The sequence below is a fragment of the Xiphophorus hellerii genome, chromosome 9, assembly GCF_003331165.1.
Source record: "Xiphophorus hellerii strain 12219 chromosome 9, Xiphophorus_hellerii-4.1, whole genome shotgun sequence".
NCBI lineage: Eukaryota > Metazoa > Chordata > Actinopteri > Cyprinodontiformes > Poeciliidae > Xiphophorus > Xiphophorus hellerii.
In genome coordinates this window covers 13,859,200-13,876,876 of record NC_045680.1, presented here as the reverse complement: position 1 = coordinate 13,876,876, position 17,677 = coordinate 13,859,200, and the positions used below count along the sequence as shown (strand labels likewise).

The window sequence follows — 17,677 nt, the reverse complement described above, 5'->3', positions numbered from 1 at the left end:
TCAGGTTTGTCCACCTGGAGATTCTGATCTTTATATTTTTCCTGGTATTGGGCAGAAAAATTAAGATGAATTCGAAGCCTCAGAAGCACTTCAACCAGGCAGTATTCACCAGCAGACTTGGCGCTAAACATTACTGGGGGTCTTGCTGTGATTTAAACATTAGAACTGTCTGGACTTTTCCGCTTTTAGGGGCCCAAACTACTGACTCTTGCTTGGCTATTGGAGAAAACATCACTAAAATCACCTGTTGCTTCGATTTGAAGCTCATTCTCACTGGAAGAACGTTTGCTCTGGTTTTGATGGCTTGGTGGTTCGTCACTTTGGTTTATGATCTTTGTAAAGATCAAAAACCAGCTTTGATATGAAGAAAAGGAGCTTAAGGAAAGTTGCTAAGCAATGCATTACATGGGTCAAATGCATGGAGGAAAAAAACAAAACTTCTCAGACATTTCATTATACTACCAGCATGGACTTCGATTCCAGGCCTCAAGGTTGGGCGGCCTGCAACTTTCAGATGTGACATCCTCATCTGGACCCTCCCAGATTATTTGAAGGTATAAATAATTATAGTGAATGTAAATTGCTATAAAAAGTACTTTCCAACAATAGATTTTATACCAACTTGTTTAAATGCATGTATGAGTTTCAGGTGCATAAAGGAAAAACAGCACATTGTTTTCAGCAAAAACAGGTTTATTGACAGGTTGTATCAGTATACATATTGGTAGAACAGACAAATAGATACATTGGCGACTTGCACAGTGTGCGAACGTGGAAGAAGAAGACGCGAAAATGTGCTACAAAAAGGCTTCAATTACTCACACTACCCAAGCTGGGTTAAGACCAAGATACAAAATTAAGACCACTGGAAGATTTCTTTGTGCAAATAAAAAAAGATATCTACATATTAATAATTACAAAACTAATGTACAAACTATACACACAAAAGAGTTCTAAAAAATGTACATAGAAATATTTTTTAAAAAGAACTACAGAGCTAACTACAAAGGAGACACTTAGCTTTTATTCAAATGCAAAATATCACTAAAGTTAAAGATTTCGCTATATTTCTTTTCCATTTTTGACCTCTGTAAGAGTCAAAAACAATGCAACTTGTATATATTACATTCACAAAAACTAAAGAAAAGGACAATAGAGGAAGACGTAACCCTTCTTTGAACAAGTAAAAAAAAACAAAAACAAAACCCTGAGACAAAAACAAAAAAGAACTGAATCAGATAAGTATCTCCTTCAACATTCTCTCCCGCAAGCTTGTTACTTTTTTCAGTTGCAGAGCAGAGTACAAATTTAGCTCACCAAAATTGAGGGAAGCCCGAATCCAAAGTCTAAAAATACAGAAAGGAAGAATATTTCTGTGCACAAAATAATACACTTTCACAAACGACTTGCTTCCTTCACCGCACGGCCGGCTGAGGGGAGGTCCAATTCAGCCCCGCGAGAGGGGAAATAACACACACCTGAGTAAACGTGTCAGGCGAAAGGGAGAGAGAGCTTCACTGTAAAACATCATGTCCATAAAACTATAAAAGGACCAGAACGGGTCCGGTCCGGTCATAGTAGCTTATTTGTCCCAGGAGGAGGACAGAGAAGGAGCAGAGATGACTGCAAGGTCCTCTGGAGTAATCATGGCAACCGCTCCTGCTCAGACTGCTTCCATGAGAAAATTACACAAGAAGTCAGAGTAAACAGATCAGGTGGGGGGGGGGGGGGGGGGGGGGGGGGGGCAGACTCTCAGTCTCTGGGCTGTTTCCAGGCCTCTGCTCCTCTGCAGACTCATCAGAAGCCCCAACGAGAAGACACAAACCCCTTCTTCTCCTCTTTGGAGCCAGCAGAGAGACATATGCCTGCATACCAGACACCGCAGCGCATCTGGGGGAACAGAAAAGAGGGAGATTAATGTTTAGGTCCTGTGAACTCTGCTGTGGTTGAACGCTGGGCAAGGCGAAGTCTTCATCAGCTTATCACCATGCCATTTTATCGGGTTTACCCACAAAGTGTTATTAACTCCTCACATTTAACCAGAGTTGTCCTGTTATGTGGGATTACGGCGCTCGGCCCAGTAATGTATAATACTTCAAGGTTTGAACAAAGAGAACCCGACTTTGAAAATAAGCTTCTCTGCATTCAAATAAGAAACTAATTCCAAAAAAACCCATCTGCTTTCTTCAGATAAAAGTTCAAACAGCAAATCGCCTTCTTAAAGTACCATTCTCCAAATTCCTGCACATGGAAGTAGCATTTTTCACGACAAACGCCATAATGAGTTCTTTTGAAACCCTCATCGCAGGCTTTCTGTGCAACCCCAGATAACTCTGCGTCTAATTTACCACGCCTGCTAACATGAAGGAATGTTTCCCTGGATATCTGGGGGGGTGGAAGGGGTTGCAGAGAAACTGCATCATGGTGTTTGCTTCTGATTTGCATGTTTCTGATGATAGCTCTGCTCTGCTCTTTGCACTGCAAGTTACAGGCTTAAACATCAGTGCTCTGCAGCAGGCAGAGGGTTATTTTGGTAAGCTCTCATTGTCACAGCTGGCATTACAGAAAGCATCCATGTGCTACGCAGGACTGTTGGAGTTGTGAATAATCAGCCTGAGGCACAACAGTTGGATTCAGGTAAAAGCTGCTGGAACAGCAACAGGGTGCAAACAAGTCTGAGGCATACTTTCAGAGATCGAAGACAAATAATCTGAACATTAGAATGCCTCAAAGCAGAAACCTGTTTGATTCTTCACAAAGGATGTGAACATTCAGTACAAACAGACGTTGCAATATTTTTGGTTTTATATAATGAAGTGCGCTATTATGCAGAAGACAGAGCAAGAATCCTGAAAGATTCGATAGGGGGAAACTAATCCACTGGGACATTTTAAGACAGCAAACACAAAAAAGGCGAGTGCTATCAGCATGCATCAGAGCTGATATTGGACAGGGAGCGTAGGTAGTGCAATACAGGGTCTGACTCACCGTGACACAGCTCCTACTCAGCCTGTACTCCTGTACCACTCCAGGCTAAACATGCAATCTCCGTTTGCTGCTTTGGATTTCACCCTAAGCCCAAAGCACTGAGTAAAAAGGTTACTAATTTTATGGATTAAAATCAAAACGACTGCAAAACGTTGCAGACGTTACGTTTATGGAGATGGATGTGCATTTTCCCCTTAGTCTGTGTGCAAACATAAATTAAAGCAAAGGGTTGTTCACTCGGCTGCAACTCCATGTTTCCAATTTTAAATTCCCTTCTGACAGACGATACCTCTGTTCAGAGTGTAAATAAGTACAGACCACCCACAGGAAGAAGGCTACAAACCAACACTCTGAATACTGTTCTTACATAACAGTTCACTAAGAAAAATCTAAAGTCAGCCAAGATTAGTGTCAGCAGAACAAAGCTTTGTCAAAACCGACATCTGAAATCTTTCACGAAATTCAAATTTATCCATTTCCAGATCCTGAATGATATCCATCGATCCATCAATCTGCCTTCCTGAGATGTAACTGGAGGTGGTGCTGAAGCAATATTCGCCACGACACAAACTGAAGCTTCTGGGGAAACAAGGAGGTACTGCTGATCCCACAGAGCTGTAATGTAAAACAAAAACAAACAAAACGCTACTCCTTTTTCATGTAGATGAGCTTGGATGCAGACGTTAAAAGCTGCTGCTGATGCAGCTGAATGAGGAGTGGAGTTATCAACCACTGGACACAAATGAACTTTGGTCTATATTGAGCTCTTCATAGACAAACTGAAATATCATTTATGCATTTCAGTTCAAAAAGTAAAACTTTGATGTCCATCTAAAAATTTAATTTGACCAATTTCTAAACAAAACAAAAAACAATAGATTTTATTACAATTATTTGTCAACCACACTTTTTCCTTCCACTGAATCTTTCAGAAATATATCTAGCACTCTGAAGAGTCAACATCTTTGGCAAAGACCTTTTGTGTGTCGTCCTACTTTTGGATGCAAGCTGTAATCGACAAACTTACCAATGCTTCATGCGAACCTCATCGTTCCCACGTCAAGCCTCAGCAACAACAACAGATCCTTCCCCCACCAGCAATGAGCTTCACTCTGTCTCACACACACTTCCTCTAATGTTACATGTCAAGGTCGATAACATGCAGCCCTGAGCTGGATCGTTTACACACATCCCCTTTCACCCACATCTCAAGCTATTATTAATATTAAAATGATCACCAGCTGCCTGATTGTCTTTAGAGCCTCGTGTCTGCAGCTAAAACACGTTTTAAAGAAATGTTGATTTCGACTTGGACAGTAAAAATCATGAACTTGCTAAAACTGAATCGAGATTTTAACTTTTGTCCACTCCCCTTTTATCGTGGTTTAATGCCACAGACCACACCTGTGCCCACCAAAAGCCTGGTTAGCCGTAAAGTCCCAAAGTAAAGCCCAGTCCTCCTTCTTTAGCGGCCTGTTCTGGGTTTAATAATGACCACCAAGAAGTCCATCCTGCAATGGCCCTCACAAGACTAGACTTTGCTTCATCTCCATGAGTCTCATTGAGGATTCTGCAGCGAACAGGAATGTTAAAGCTGGGACAAAGATGATCTGTGGGACTGAATGTGCTCCTCTGATTAATTACCAGACAGCCAGTCGCTCCATCCTGCCTCAGCTGGTTCTCTGAAGAGGCCGCTGGAACTGTATGACAGCTCGTCTCTTTTTATGGCTGTAATCTAATTAGTCTGGGTGATTATTCAGCCATTTCAAACGTCGCCTTTCCTTTACCTTTTTGTTACCCTCGGCATGGAGAAAAGGCCAATAAAACCTCCATTAGGTTTATGCTAATGCGGCCGGCCGTGCCGAGGGGCTGTAATGTGGCGAACTGATTACTCGAGGGACCGCAGGAGAAGTGTGTATCTGAGCTGAGGTGGTAGAGGGAGTCGTTGTCGTACGCAGATGCCGCAATAAAAGCTCCTTTCAGCTCGTGTTCCTGGTGGCCCTCACAGCGAGGCATTAATAAAACATTAGTATTGAGTGACTGGGGGCCCCTGCGCTCCTCCTCCCCGATCCTGATGCGACCTTTCCATTTTACAGCAGCTGTCCAAGCCCGCCAACAAGTCCCACCGCGGCCCCCCGACCTCTGCAGGTGTACCCTGCCACAGAGAGCTGCCAACTTCAGGAGCGATTCGGCTAAAAGAGGCGGGTGTATATGTGTGTGCGCGTCTTTGGGGTCTGGTAGAAGGGAGTGATAGGGCTGGGAAAGAAACCTTTAAAATAGATAACAGGCATTGCTTGCTGGAAGGATAAAAATAAAACAAAAGCCTTTACCAAGCTCTTTTGAGGGAGTTTCTTGCTTCTGCAGTCCATTTCAACTCATCCCAAAGATTTCAGAGGTCAGAGAAAATTATTTTAACTCTCCACATGCATAGCGTCCATTTGCGTCGACTGCAAAATTATCAAAACATTCTCCTTGATTCTTGTATTCCTTTTCTATAAATTACATGTTTAGTCATCCAGATCACGTTTTGAACGAGGCCTCTGATTGGCTAAGCTACTGCCATTTGTAAAGCTTATTCTTGTATTGATTGTAATGAATGAATTTGTGGTTAATGTAATACTTCGCTGGTCCGATGAAAAAACATTATGAGCCAAATTTATAATTCAGCCACGGCTCTAGCACTCATCATCCATCTGCCATCAGAGGAGACGTTGACGTCTTATTCAGATGGAGTTACAAGCCCCTTATTCTTGGGAGCAGCTAAGTATTTAAGTCTTTAAGCACATAAATCTGCATATTACACAACTTTCTATGCATCAAACTAGATGTCATGATAGTCGCTGTGACTACTAAATACTTTCAATGGAGAATAAAGGTTAAGGGTGAAAGAGAGGTTGAGATTTTTGCTGATGGGGATCAGAGCTGTTTACTCCTGTCTTGACCATAAAGACAAACCTCACTGTTTAAATGGTTACAAATACTTTTCCATCAGCAGCAGCTTCTGGCTCGCTGCTCCGAGTCTGCGGTCTGCCACATCTAATGGAAGAGCACAAGGCAAAGAAATACAGTAGGTGGCGACCAAAAGGAGCAGGGCACAACAATCCAACACGCACCACGCGACCACATTAACAAACGTGGACTAACGGGAACGCAGACCACACCTACATTCCTGCTGCATTAGAACTGGGTCGGCTGGCTCTTTAAGCAACCAGCGATGTCAGCAATGTGCCGGCCCGTGTGAGCGAGTCTGAGGGTAGTAAGAGTGGAAAACAAGTGGTTTTTACTACTGCGTAAAAACCAACAATACTACCAGTGAATGCTTGAACAGCTGACTGGTGGTTTTCAGCTGCAACAAACCTAAAAGGGAAGGGAACACACACACACTCACACACTTTGTTTTCTCTCTAACTCTAGCTGAATGTTGACAGCCTCTGGAGAAATTTATTTTTAGGCAAGATTAGACTCAGCTGCCAATCTGTGCAGAATATGCTTTATGCTCCTGCTGGTCTTACTCACACTTCACTTTTTCTCCTACTTTGAGATGATTTTATGTTTTCCTTATATGCTAATGAGGTTCCTCCATCCCAGACAACCTTCTGAAGGTTATGACTTCAGGCTGGGTCACATATGAAACTACTTGAGGTGGGTAGGACACACAAAAATTGTATTCAAGGAAGAGTAGCACTACCTCAACATATTCTAATCAAGTAAAAGTAGCTGTCCAAGAAAATACTCGTGTAAAAAAGTATTTAATGAAAAGGCTACTCAAGTACTAACTGATCAGAAACTTCAAACTAACAAAATCATGCAAAAGAATTTTTTTTTTTTCCCAAAATCAGTATCTTTCACTAACAAAAACTGAAGAATTTATTTTGGCTAATTTTTGGTTAAATCAAGTTTCTTCTTCATTTGGTGAAGTTCCTCCTTTTACTCTAGTAAGAGTATTGATACTTCATAATAAAAATACTCAAAAGTAAAAAAGTACAGCATCGTAAAAATACTCCAAAAACTTACTAAAGTAAATGTAACTGAACACATGTAACTAGTTATGACTCAACTCTGAAAACTCCTAACTGAGGTCTGAGAAGGCATTAACCCTCCATAACAACAGTCATATCACCTGTTCTCCTTCAGGCTCCAAGGTCTCAGGTAGAGAGACACAGGACACGTGAAGAAAGAAGTTTGACTTGATGGGCCAGAAACTGGAGCTTTTTTTTTTTTTTTTTACCCCCCTCCTCCCAGCTCTGCTTTAATTAGGCATACATGTCGTCAGCAGCAGTGGGCTGGTTGGTGTAACTGAGAATTCACAAGTTTTTGCTGCCTTGATCTTTTACAGTCAGGATGTCTGTCTCCGTCATGGCTCTACAAAAAGAAAAACCAAAAATCCCTCCACTACCATGGCTACAGCAGCCCCTATACCAGCAGCTGCATAATGCTAAGCCCCCAGCTCCACCGTCTCCAGCTGTTTACTGTACACACCAGCCACGCCTAAGCCCTTTGCTCATTACTTGCTTCCTCCTAAAACTCCTCCAAAACTGGAGACTGTTTAGAGTCTATTAGAAGAAAAAAGGACTTACAAATCTCAGGTAAACTTTTACTGAATTCACTGTTGAATTTAGTCTGTTGACTTTTAAAAATAATTTTTTTGAATCTGTGAATTTTCTAGTAATGTTTAGGAAAGATATGCATAAAATATGTGACATTTTCACAATTCATTGTTCTACAACACTGCTTGAACTTTGTCCCATTTTAACTATTCAACGTCTACAACATTCAGCATTTGTGCGCCGTGTCTTCCTATATTTAAAACAGTTTTACCTCTTAACTAATTTTCCCATAGAAAATGTCTTGTCTTAAAATCATTCAAACACCTTGTGCTTTTTAACAAACACAAGGAAAGTTAATTCTCAAATCAAAAATCTTTGATGCATCATTAAGTTTTAATAAGCTGGAATGTTTTATAACCTGGTGAACTTTCACTGGACATTTTTTTGATGAGATTCAATTATATTTTCTAAACATCTGATACAGCAGTTTGAATTTTTACTTATATTTAAACTTCTTTAGGAAATCTCATTTTAATTTTATATTATTTTTAGTGATTTTAAAACACAGTATATCTTTTTTTTAGCTAATTTCTAATACAGAAACTAATCACTACAGATCATTTTATATTATTTTAATGTTTTAGTGATTTTACAATAAAAACACAGCATATCTTTTTCAGCTAATTTCTAATACAGAAACTAATCACTACAGATTATTGAACTCAGAAAATGTCACTTTTGAGTTTACTGCCGTGATTTGATTTGTCTTCTCTCCCTGGTATTTTGTGAGATTTCTCTAAAAACTCTTCACTACTTGGGTATGTAGCCATGGCAACGTATTATATAAAGCTACTTCAAAAAGTTGGACAACAAAACAATAAAATGAAGTGCAGGAGTCCCTGCTGTTGCATAACTAGCTGGCTGAACTGTTTTTGTTTTGATTATTGATTGAATAAATGCTAAATTCAGCTCGCAAACCAGGTCACATGACATATAGCCCAAAACTTACTCTACCACCTTAGGGTGCATTAAAATGGCCTAGCTCCAACATCATTCAGCCTTTCCTCTTCTCATTTCAGCAACTAGGCCCCTCCTTAAGCTCTCTCTGCAAATACTGAGAGACATGTCAAAAGTATGAAATTTGCCGCCTGTCCTTTCATGAGGCAGATTGAGCTGCTCAATTCCTAAAGCAGTCTGGTGTGATATGAGTAAATTATATTTCCATATCCTGGTGACGGGGCATTGCCTCCTCCCTTGCAGTGTCCCTGAAGCTATAAAAAGACCTCTGAACTGCTGTTTATCCTTCGAAGAGAACAGATTGCCCTGTCAACACATTCTAATCCTATAATTCAATGTATAAATAAGCAGACATCTGCAATATTTTTATGTGGATGAAGTGACAGCGACATATGATCTTACAAAAAAATCTGTTTCTGAACGCATCCAGAGGGCACTTCTAATGACAGATCGCCTCTTCCACCTGCTTTCAGTCACTGTCTAACAACAGCTTGTCCATCAGGCAACCCTGACCCCTGCGGATCAAGCTGCCTCACTTAACTCTCCCATCCACACAAGCACAGACCTGATCGGCCGACTCTACACCTCACTCCACTCTGTGACGGAGGCCTCAGCTTACAGTCCTGGCTTTGTAATTAGCAGCGCCGCTGACATTCTTTCTGCCCCATAAACTCCAACATGTTTGTCCAACACCCGGCACTTAGATAATCTTTAACAGCCGTAACCCCTGGCAACCTGCAAAACAGTTTGCGGCTTTAAAGTGGCCGCCTCAGGTTCAAAGTGGAACTCACCCAGGCACAGAATCTAACAAGGTGGCAGAAGCTGATTTATGCTCTTTACACTGCAGCTAAAGTTTGAAACCAACACCAATGTTTAATTTGCTTCCAAGGAGTCAAACCTTCTGTAGAAGACTGCAAGATAATATGACTCCTTAGAAGTTAGGCATAAAGAAATTCAGTATGACTAAAGACTTTTACAAGTTAATGGAAGCTACAATTACTCACTTAGAAAAGTTGCAGAGCCTGTGTGTCTAAGACGGCAGGTACTTCCATGTGCTGACGAAGGCAGTAGGAATGAGTGAGTATGGCACACTGGTCACACTGTCCCAGGAGTCTGATGATGGATCGTAACAGTCTAGCGTCTTACACCTCTGAGCCCCAAAGTACCCTCCAACCACATACAGCCTGTTCCCTGATGCCACCGCGTGACAGCTGATGCGTTTGGCCGTGACATCACCGAACTTCGACCACTGATACGTCTCGCTGTTGAAGCGGTACGCAGAGCTGGCCGAGAACTCCGTGTCGCCTCCGATTACGACGACGTGGTTGCCGACAACGGCCGCTGCCGTGTACCGCCACAGCTGAGGACAGGCGGCGGGTACGGACCACCGGTTCTGGCAGGGGTCGAAGCACTGCACCTTGGGGTATTTGTCTCTGTTCACACTGGTGCCTCCGAAAGCAAAGAGTTTGTTTTTGGCACCGACCACCGCGGCATTGCTCACGCCTTCCCTCAGCGGGGCGACCAGGGTCCACTTGTTGCTCTGCGGGTCGTACTGTTCGACTTGTTTTAGAGACACGGACGGAGACGCAGGGAAGGATCCCGCCAGCGACGTGTGTCCTCCCACTACGTACAGCACGTGGTCAAGCTCTGCGGAACCATGTCCGAATCTGGCCACAAGCATTGGCGCTGCTTTTGACCACTCATCGTGCAACGTGTCGTAGACCCAGACATCCTTAGAGGCTCCGTTCTCAGAGCCGCGGCCTCCAGTAACATAAACCTGGAGAACAAGAGATATAACATAAATTCAAGTCGAAGACATACTACAAAATGGATTTACTGCAGTTTAGATTACACACATACCTTACAACCAATGGCACAAGCACTGCACTCCTTCCTGGGGCTTGGGATGTCTGTTTTGGGTGTGATCTCCTTGGTTTTGTTGTCAATCATGTAGACTTTGTCACACATGAATGTCTGTCCCCCAAGAAGCAACAAGGCCTGGCTCACTTTTCTGGGCCGCGCACAGAACCCCGTCACAATGCCGTCGTTCTGGAGGATCCTCATCTTGCACCGCACTGCGTCTTCTACGATCTCCCGGCCCACCTTGTGGCACATCACCAACTCCTCCGAAGCGACGTTCTTCAGCAGATATGACTCTGGCAACAGGGCCAGGCGCACACACCGCAGCAGATCAGGCAACTCACTGTGCCGCCGCTCCATGTCCGCCTTCACCCAGTCAATGACAGCCTCGTACACCAGGCTCTCGTCCTCCACCTCCAGCTCCTCACTGAGGATCAGCTCCTGGACTTTATCTTTGGGCAGGCTGAGGAAGTCCTCTGTTCTGAAGAGAGTTGCAAAGTTTGCCAGGCACATTCTCCATGACAGCTCATACAGCCTCTGACACTGGTGGGCGTCCGACAGAAGCATCATCCCGAGACAATTAGACGGATGGAGGTTCTTCTCTAGGAACTCTGCCGCTGCGTCCCGGATGTCGTGGAACTGAAGCATGTCCCCAGCTTCCAGCAGTGACTCCGCGTTCTCCTCATTGATGATGACCCGGGCCGAGTAGGCGTAGTCAAGCAACAGCTCCAGTACTTCCGGGTGGAGAGAGTCGTGAAAGTTGACGTCAGCATCCCGACTCTCCCTGAGCCCCCCGCTGAACATGGCCTCAAAGTAGCGGCTACAGGAGGCCAGAACTGCCCGGTGGCATGGGAAGGAGCGGTTGCCGGCTTTCAGCACGACGTCGGTGAAGACTCTTCGCTTGCGCAGCAGGTTGAGCTGAGTCAACAGGCTGTCGGCATGCGACGTCTTGTGAAAAAGCTGGATGTTCATGGAGCCGGAGCTGGAGCGTGACTTCCGGTTTTCGTGGTTGCTTACAGACATCTTGACTTTGACCTGGCAACAAAAGACAGTAGAAAAAATTTCAATAAACTGCATCAAAGCGGCCAACTTATTTGGATTTTTATAGCATTTTTTGTTTGGCTTATACTGAGCAAGACGTAAAATCCAAAGGAAGAAAATACAGAAGAATTGACACATTGGTTGATAAACAAAAAATTAAATACTGGATGGAATGATAAATGGAAAAACAAATAATTGGACAAATAAATATTTGGATAATAAGTGGATAGTGCTGGACGGACAAATGAACGGGCAGACAAACAGAAGGCTGCACAAACAAATGGACGGATGCATAAGTAGGATAATCTTATCTTTCCCTACACCAGAACTCTGTGACCATTACTTCCTTGCTATATATATATGAATAACCCCAGTAGATGATGAATGATTGTTCAAAAATAAAACCCTTGCATCAGCTGAACGAAAATGAACTTCAGACTGTAAAGAAAGATGAAAGGAGATGAGATAAGAAACACTCCCAGTGAGTACACCGCATGCCACAGAGATTTACAATGTAAAATCAATAAAACATACAACGCAGTCAGACCTCAAAGACGAAAAGAAAACTGTAAAATGACCTACATTGACTTGTCTTTCAGTGCAATTACAGTAAGCTAAAGTAGAAACACCTGGGCGTGCTATCCTGATTCACATCTCACTGCCCCTATAAACAATTGAGGACTGAGTCACCAGATGAATTCCTGCATGCTTGTTCCGTTCCTCAGCTGGATCACATGCAAAATGGTGCCAAAGGCGAAGCTTTAAAGCCCACATTTGAAGTGACACCTCAAACCAGCTCCTTCGGGACCAAATTATATAACCAGACTAAAACACATTTAAACAGAAACCTATTCCAGGCCATTTGAGGAGCCAGAATTACAGCTCACTCACAGAAATATTTTGAATAATATGCTACAGCTGAATCGTCGCACCTTTATTATGGTAATTACCTCCTAGAGGGAAAAAAAAGTCCAGGCTTCATAAAGGCTGCACTCTGCTTGAAAGCGACCAAATAAATGTCTTCCGCTTAAAGGCTCCTTTTGTTTCAAAGTGGATAAATTTAAGTCGACTATTCACTCCGGCTGAAAAGGCCGGACTTCCTTGGAGGGACTCTGAGTGAAACCCAACTGGGTTTTGTGCAGTAAATGGGGAAACTCTGGTCAGCAGATCACCATGCGCTCAACTTTCCTCCTAAGTTAGCAGCAGTCCAAAAAACATCCAGGCTGCTGCTGCTGCTGCTTTACAACAGACATCAAAGCGTCCCGAATTACAGCCCAAAGCCAATCCCCATCCAAACGCACACTTTTATGGGCATAGAGGAACGCCAAATGAGCATAATTCTGTATTTAAGGTAAATATTAAGCGTCTTGAAGCTTACCGTTGACACGAGCAGAAGGGCCGATCCAGATTCCTTTATCTCGGCTACAACTTCGTCTTCGATCTCTCTGAAGTTGCGCCGCAATTCAGACAAATCTGCTTCTTAAATTCACAACGAAATCCCACACTAAACGGCTAGAAGACGGTGAAGACGGACGGGCCATTTGTTTGTTCTAAAAACCTGGAGTGTGTCCGCGTAGGAACAACGTGAAAAGTTAGTAGCTCCGAGGACGGCGGTGGAAGCCCGACAGGCAGCGAGTCTGAACCGAGAGAAAGAGCAACGGTAGCGTAGGAACTGCTCTGACTCCGCCCACCTCGCTGCAGCTGGCCAATCAGCTGCCGCCTCCACTGGAAAGCCTTCCTTTGTATTCATTCCTTTTTGTCACAAAAGCGCTGCAATAAATCAGCCAAAAACACCTGTCATTGGGTGCTTAAGCTGACTTTGACAGTAACTTTATTGAACTTGGAGCGGAACTGAAAATGTGATGGCCATTCCTTCCAAAGCGCTGACTCTGTTACCAAGACTCGTTTGTGTTCAACCTTTAACATTCTGCATGAGGTTTTAAGATTAATTTTGTTTTTTTTTTACATTTCTGCTACATTTCACAAATGCTCTGCATCAAAACAGACACACGTGATGCTCCCAACCCGTTTTGGTTTAATCAGATTATTTTTGTCATTATAATAGGTTATGTGTATTTTTATATAGTGTATGTAAATATATAGTTTCAACTATATGCTATGACTGAATAGTCTCAGAGTTCAAGTTTGTGGATCCTAATACTCTAAGTTCAAAGGCATTTTAGCTATCCTCGCATCCTGATTCCTGACTTACATTTCTTATTAGGGTCATTCTTCAAATACATACTGCCTATATTTGGGCAACTTTTTATTTCCCCTACACATAAAAACAGTCACAGTGTGTCAATGTTAGAAAGAGAAAGGTTTGATAGCCATACTTGTGTCATAAACACAAGTTGCAGACACCTTCTTCAAAATTTCACAGAAATTAAGTAAATTGCTTTGAAAAAAAAGTCTAAAAGTCTTCTTTTAGGACATTTTGTGTCGTGTCAATAGTGAAATGTGTCACAAGTTTATGTTGTTTACCAATCATTTTTAGTTTCATGATTTGCTTTTTGTAAATTCCTGCATGCTTCCTTTGTCAAAGCTGCAACATTTTTACCTACAAAGACTATAAAGCAAATAAGACACAAAGTGCTCAATAAGAAACCAAGCACAATACTGTCTTTGAAATGTGCTGAAATCCTGGCTTGCATTACAAAGTAATGAGTCTCTTGATCATACATATGACACTCCAAAGACATCTAACGCACAGAAACACTGACTAAATTATTCAGGTTTTTCCAGTTACAAGCTAGATTGTTCTTTATTTACATTGTTAAACCAAGTTTCAACACCTGAATGATACATCAAAGCTGCACACTCCCAAGAAAAAAACTCTTAGTGATCGCTTAAAAATGGTTTTGAATACAAAAACTACTGTGGTCCCAGTGTGAAAGATGCAAAATATTGTTAGACATAAAAGTTGAACTTGCCCCCTTGTAGTTTTTCCTTTTTTGTTATACCTGCAGATTTCAAATCATCAAATGCTGATCAAACAATCACCCTCGCCCTTACATGAAAAATGTATTGCACCTCTGAGTCTAGTAACTTGGTGTGTTACCTTTGCTCGCAACAACTGCAAGTGTTGAGTCTTATCCATTGATTTGGAGAAATGTTGACCCACTATTCTTTGAAGAAATGCTTTTATTCCAACACATTGGAGGGTTTTTTGATTATAGTGCATATCAGTCAGATGTGTCTTTTTTTTTGGGCACTCCAAGGTATGTATTTATTGTTACATAACCCTAGTGTACTTCAGCAATCATGATTCCACTAGTTACTTCCGGAAATCCAAGTCCTGACGGAGAGGACCAACCCAGGTTACTACTCTACCACCACCAGGGGTGATTGTGGGTATGATGTTCTTTTTCTGAAATGCTTGAAATGTTTCAGAGTTGCGACAGATATGAAAGGACGGACGCCTTTCAGAAAGTTCAACTTTTGTCTCATTCCAAGGAATGTTTCCCAAAACATTTTGCACTTTATATGTTCACGTAATGTTTTGTTGGTTTCTTTGTCCCCTTTGAAATCCTCTGTAAGGGTGGCAAATACAGTTTCATGTGATTCTACGTCCTAGATGTCTGTCATCTTGTAATTTTGCAAAAAAACAGAATCTCAGATTACTTTTCGCATTTTAACTTAAGCTCTAAAATGGACATTAGGATTGCTTGCACTCATCAGCTCAACTAACTCCACACAGGCCTAACCAACAGTCTCAATGATCATATGATTGCAGGTTAAGCTTTTCTGAGGCGCCTCAAATTGCTTCTTTAGTGAAATTCCCAACATTTTCTGCAGGATCTGAGTGCTTGTGAGGTTTTAAAAGAATTTTTTAAAGAATGTCCCTGCATTTCAGGCAGGCTCCCAGAAGAAAAAGTTACGCCAACTTGTAATCCATCAAATTCAGCCTGCACATACAAAGAAATCAAGAATCAACACTGAACAACAGAAGCTTGTGTTTATGTTGCAAAGTGCATTTCAAAATAAAAAGGTGTGTCCGATTTCCCTGAATGTTTTTAGTGACAGATTTCTTTAGGAATTTGAAAAATTAAAGTTATCTCTGTTGGGATATGCCTGAACTTGTCCACAAGTGTATTTAATGTCATGAGAGAAAAGCTGTATTTAGGTGCGCCAGTTCCTCTATTGTGCAACCTGCTGCTATGGTTTACTGAAGGAGCACAGTCATTGTTCATGTCATTTGCAGTACCTGTTTTTCACGTTTTGACCAGTCATTAAAACACTTCAAAGCAAAAAATAATAATTATTTGCTTATTTAATGAACATACATTTCGGGAGACCCTGTTTTTTTTTTTTTTGTACTAAACTGAGTGACCCTCTGCAGCAGGACCCCAACTTGCAGAGTAGATTCCACACTTCTCAGGTTTCCCCTTCCCCTCTATGAGCTCCTCGCTCCCTTACTGTCACTCAGCAGCTGCTTCTGAAGCTTCAAAGCTGCTGCTGTTCCTCAGCTGTCACAGTTTGTGTGGATGAGAGCATGTCTGTTTTTCAGTAATCTCCTTTTTCATACTCTGCTTCTCAGTGTTTTCACAATGATAGATTCCATTTCAGTGGTAGTCATGTCAAATTATTATGCAGTCATGCAAAAGTACTCATACCTTTGAGTTGTCCCCCATTCTGTTGCATTACAACCACTATCCTCATTATTTTAGTGTGATTTTATGAGACAAACACAAGGTCATGCATAACTGAGAAATTAAACATATTGTTTGCATTTCTTTATGAATACGAATATTAAAAGTGAGACATCCGTTAGTATTTCGAACCTAATACAGACTAGAGTAAGTAAAGTCAAATAATAAAATGCTAACTCTGGAGGAGCGAGTGGTCCACAGCTCTACAAATCTGCCATTTATGGAAAAGAGGCCATAGAAAAACCATTACTGAAAGAAAGTCATAAGTCTTTTACTTTTTGCCACAAGTCAATATAGGGGATCCAGCAAAAGAACTGCCATGTCATATAGGATCAAAATTGAACTTTCACAGTTTGGCAGAAAACTAACATCACATATCAGCTTGAATACACATCAGCTGCATAGTGTAACATTATGGCAGCATGATCATGTTTCCACTTTCTCTAGTGGAAACAAGAAAGCAGCAATGATGTAAAGAAGGATACAGCTAAATACAGGAAAAAGCTGAAAAAAATTGTTAGATGCTGAAAAATACTTCAGGCAGAGGTTAGAGATGCACTTCTCTGCAAAAGAACATCCCCTAAAATAGAGTTAAATTAGAATGGTTAACTTTAATATACATGGTTGTATTTGAGCAGACGAGTAAAAATCGAGACCTAAATCCAGCTATGAATCTGTGGCAAGAAATGTTCAAGGATGCCAAAGCTTAAATTAGGTCTGAGTTTAAGCTATTTTGCGAACAGAAAAATGAGCAAATTTGTGGAAAGCTGATTGAAGCAGACCTCACAAGACTTAGTGGTGTAATTTGCTTGTGAAGCTTGAATGCAGATGTAAGAAATGTATTTGTAAAAACTTTTAACAGAACACATCATTTATCTTCATAACTGTGCCCTACTTTGTCATATTCGATCAGATAAAATCCTTACAAAACGCATTGCTGTTTCTGATTATAGCAGGGCAAAATCTAAAAAAAATAAAAACAAGGGGTATGAATCATTATGCAAGCATTGCACTGCTTCACACTTGGAGGTCCCTAGCGACAGTCAGGGTGTAACTTCAAAGCTCAGCATCAGTAACCACATACTCTTGTAATATATATTTTCATAACCGTGGCCGCCTGGCCTCACTGGAGCCTTGTCTGAAAGCTGACTGGACCAAATGCTTTCATACACACAAGAGTGCCTGAAGGAGATTAAGATTTTAAAGAGATTAGAATAATGAACTCATGATTATAATCTCGGGTTAATTCATTTTGCTGCTCTATGACCCTCCCCCTCCACCAGCCAAAACCTTCTGTGGGCTCTGTGCTTGTTCCTCTATACAAGCATTGTGTAACTGTTCATTAAATCCTCAAAGGGAGGCCCGCCACTCATCAGACCCCCCACAATTATCCCCTAATGCCCCTAGGAGTCTTCAGTTCACCACTGTCCGTTTGGAGAACAGTAACCGTTACTTTATTGTTGCCAAAGGGCTCACTGCGCCACATGTTTGTTCACTCAAGCCAGGTGGTCTTCCCACTGAGGTCAACGTCTGAAACATAAGGCGTGGAGTCTTTATAGGGGTCATCTTCCC

The 17,677-nt window shown here is 41.8% G+C and overlaps 1 protein-coding gene across 2 annotated transcripts; it reads right to left on the bottom strand.

Annotated features, from left to right (window-relative positions):
* Window positions 1–672: 672 nt before the first annotated feature.
* Window positions 673–13,111, bottom strand: enc3 (ectodermal-neural cortex 3). Of its 2 annotated transcripts, none has more exons than XM_032571321.1 (3): window positions 10,413–11,435; window positions 9,557–10,329; window positions 673–1,890 (listed from the first exon to the last, which is right to left on the bottom strand). In XM_032571321.1, the coding sequence occupies exons 1-2, from the start codon at window positions 11,433–11,435 to the stop codon at window positions 9,583–9,585; spliced, it is 1,770 nt and encodes a 589-aa protein (XP_032427212.1). In that variant the 3' UTR covers window positions 673–1,890; window positions 9,557–9,582. The 2 variants fall into 2 exon arrangements, with proteins under 2 accessions (XP_032427212.1, XP_032427211.1); XM_032571320.1 differs by lacking the exon at window positions 673–1,890 and adding an exon at window positions 12,832–13,111 and having other exon boundaries at window positions 9,583–10,329; window positions 10,413–11,447.
* Window positions 13,112–17,677: the final 4,566 nt, after the last annotated feature.